Source organism: Nelumbo lutea, chromosome 7, assembly GCF_056320005.1.
Source record: "Nelumbo lutea isolate HS-2025 chromosome 7, American lotus-T2T, whole genome shotgun sequence".
Classification (NCBI taxonomy): domain Eukaryota; kingdom Viridiplantae; phylum Streptophyta; class Magnoliopsida; order Proteales; family Nelumbonaceae; genus Nelumbo; species Nelumbo lutea.
The window spans coordinates 25,948,336-25,950,600 of NC_142690.1; the positions used below are offsets into that span (position 1 = coordinate 25,948,336).

The 2,265-nt window shown below is 46.7% G+C and overlaps 1 protein-coding gene across 1 annotated transcript; it reads left to right on the forward strand.

The window, feature by feature from the left end:
- The first annotated feature begins 291 nt into the window (after window positions 1-291).
- Window positions 292-1,923, forward strand: LOC148845789 (Calcium-dependent lipid-binding (CaLB domain) family protein). The gene has a single exon (XM_088955562.1). It carries the CDS (start codon window positions 784-786, stop codon window positions 1,591-1,593), a length of 810 nt encoding a protein of 269 aa, XP_088811688.1. The 5' UTR covers window positions 292-783; the 3' UTR covers window positions 1,594-1,923.
- The last annotated feature ends 342 nt before the right edge of the window (window positions 1,924-2,265 follow it).

The window sequence follows — 2,265 nt, forward strand, 5'->3', positions numbered from 1 at the left end:
GGCCAAGCACGACCTGCTACGAGCTTGTGGCAGGTCGTGCCGCGTGCAATGTCACAAGCTGGGATGTGTCAACACGTGAGCCACGAGCAGCTCAACACGCACAGTCATGTCGTACCGTGCCGGCCCATGGACCTAGAACCCTAGGCCCAGCATGGCCCAAACCATCATGCTAAGCTTGGCATGGCCCGCTTGCCATCCTGTTGTGCCGTGCCGGGCCAGCCCAAATTCAGATCGGGTAAGCCCCAACAATTTTCCAAATCTCGCTCAGGCCCTCTCACATCAAAAAAATAAAAATAAATAAATAAATAACCAGACCACAATGCCGAGGGGTAAAGATGGATTCTGATCATGGGCCGGGTTTCGGGATTGGCTATATACTGATTCGGGTTCGGTCACCGGGTCGGGTCCATTCAAATTTCCGTCCCACGAACAGGCGTTTTAAAGCTATCGTGAGTTTCATTCATGGCCTTTGGCATCTGCAGACCGAACTCTCATACGTGTTTCGCTCTCTCTCTCTCTCTCTCTCTCTCTCTCTCTCTCTCTCTCTCTCCCCTCTTAAGTCATATAACACACACTGGCAGCAGAGTGCCCAGACGTTCTCCTCTCGTTCTGCATCTTTCTTCTACGTCGTGCCCTTCTCCGTTTCTTGATTTCTTCTTTCTTGAACCCAATCCTCAGTTACTCACCGACCTTTTGGTTTACTATCATCATCAGAAGAGAGGAGAGATAGAAAGATAGAAATAAAGAAAAAGAGAAGGTCCAGAAGGAGAAGAGAATCACGCCATGGAATCGAAAACTCATCTCCTGGAGATTAACTTGATCTCCGCTCAAGGCCTCAAGCCCCCCTCTGCTAACCTCCGCCGCATGCAGACTTACGCTGTCGCCTGGATCGACTCCGCCATCAAGCTCCGCACCCGTGTCGACCGTGTCGGCTGCGAAAACCCCACCTGGAATGACAAGTTCATCTTTCGCGTCTCCTCCGCTTTCCTCTCCATCGACACCTCTGCCGTCTCCGTTGAGATTTACGTCGTCGGCTACCTGAAAGATACTCTCATAGGTACCGTCCGTTTTCTCATTGGCAACTGTCTCTCCTCCAGCGCTCCCACCTTCTCCGCTCTCCAGATTCGCCGCCCCTCCTCCGGCAGATTCCACGGCGTACTGAACATCGGCGCTATGGTTATAAAAAACCGCACTGACTTCGCGGCCTTGAATGGATTCTCTGCGATCGGGTACCGTGATCTAATGGGAAAGAACCGCCCCCGCCAGAGCGACCGCCAACCCAGACAACCATCCAAGACCAATAAAAGCTCCTTCGAAGAATCTTGCCAGCATTCACGTGGAGATTATTCCGGGGAATATTCGGATGATTCGGAATCCGCCGCTTCTTCATCCACGTCGACGACGTCCACGGTCCTGACGGACTTGAACGGGAGAAGAGAGGTTTCCGGCAAGATGGATGAAAAGAGCTCGGACGGCGGCGGAGTAAGGTTGCTGTGTGGCTTGGGGTTGGGGTTTCAGATGAAGATTCATCTGTGTCCGTTGGATCAGAACCAGCAGATATCGTCAACCGCATCTGACGTAGAACTGGACTGATAGAGAGACCGAGAAGATTATTATTATTTTTTTTTTTCATTTTCGTTCACAATCGACGTTCAAGATTGTTTTGATGCTTTCGTTACCTTCCATCTCAGGATTTGGTTCGCGTATTATTTGTTTGTCTAGTGTGAACGGGCGGTGTTGTGTTAGTGGTTTCTGATTCAGTTTAGTCTTTAGTCGTTGTTACTTCTTTCCTTTTCTCTATTTGCGCCTTTTTTGTTCTCATTTTTGCTTTCGGCTCCATTTGTTTGCATTTATTTGCAATGCAATTTCATCTGTATTTGTATAATTGCATGGAAATATAAATTCATAAAAGTTTAAATTCTAGTGGACTTTTCCTCCGGATTTTACTTTACTTTGCTTTGGGTTTTATTTTACTTTATTTACACTGCAAACAAAGAATATAAAGTAAAATATAAAAAAAAAATGTATATCAGAATTTGCAATTTAACTCATTTATGTTCTTATACTTTTACACCAGTGCAAAAGAAATTGCAATAAAAGCTTTCAAGAAATCCCGTCTCCAACGGGAGAAGCTGCTCAATCATGAGACAGAATCAGCCCCCCACAATAATGTCCCCCATAATGTTCCACAGCACATCTCTGTCATGTGTTGAGAACATCTTTGATGATGGCATCATCATTCCAATTATTATTATTGGGAGATAT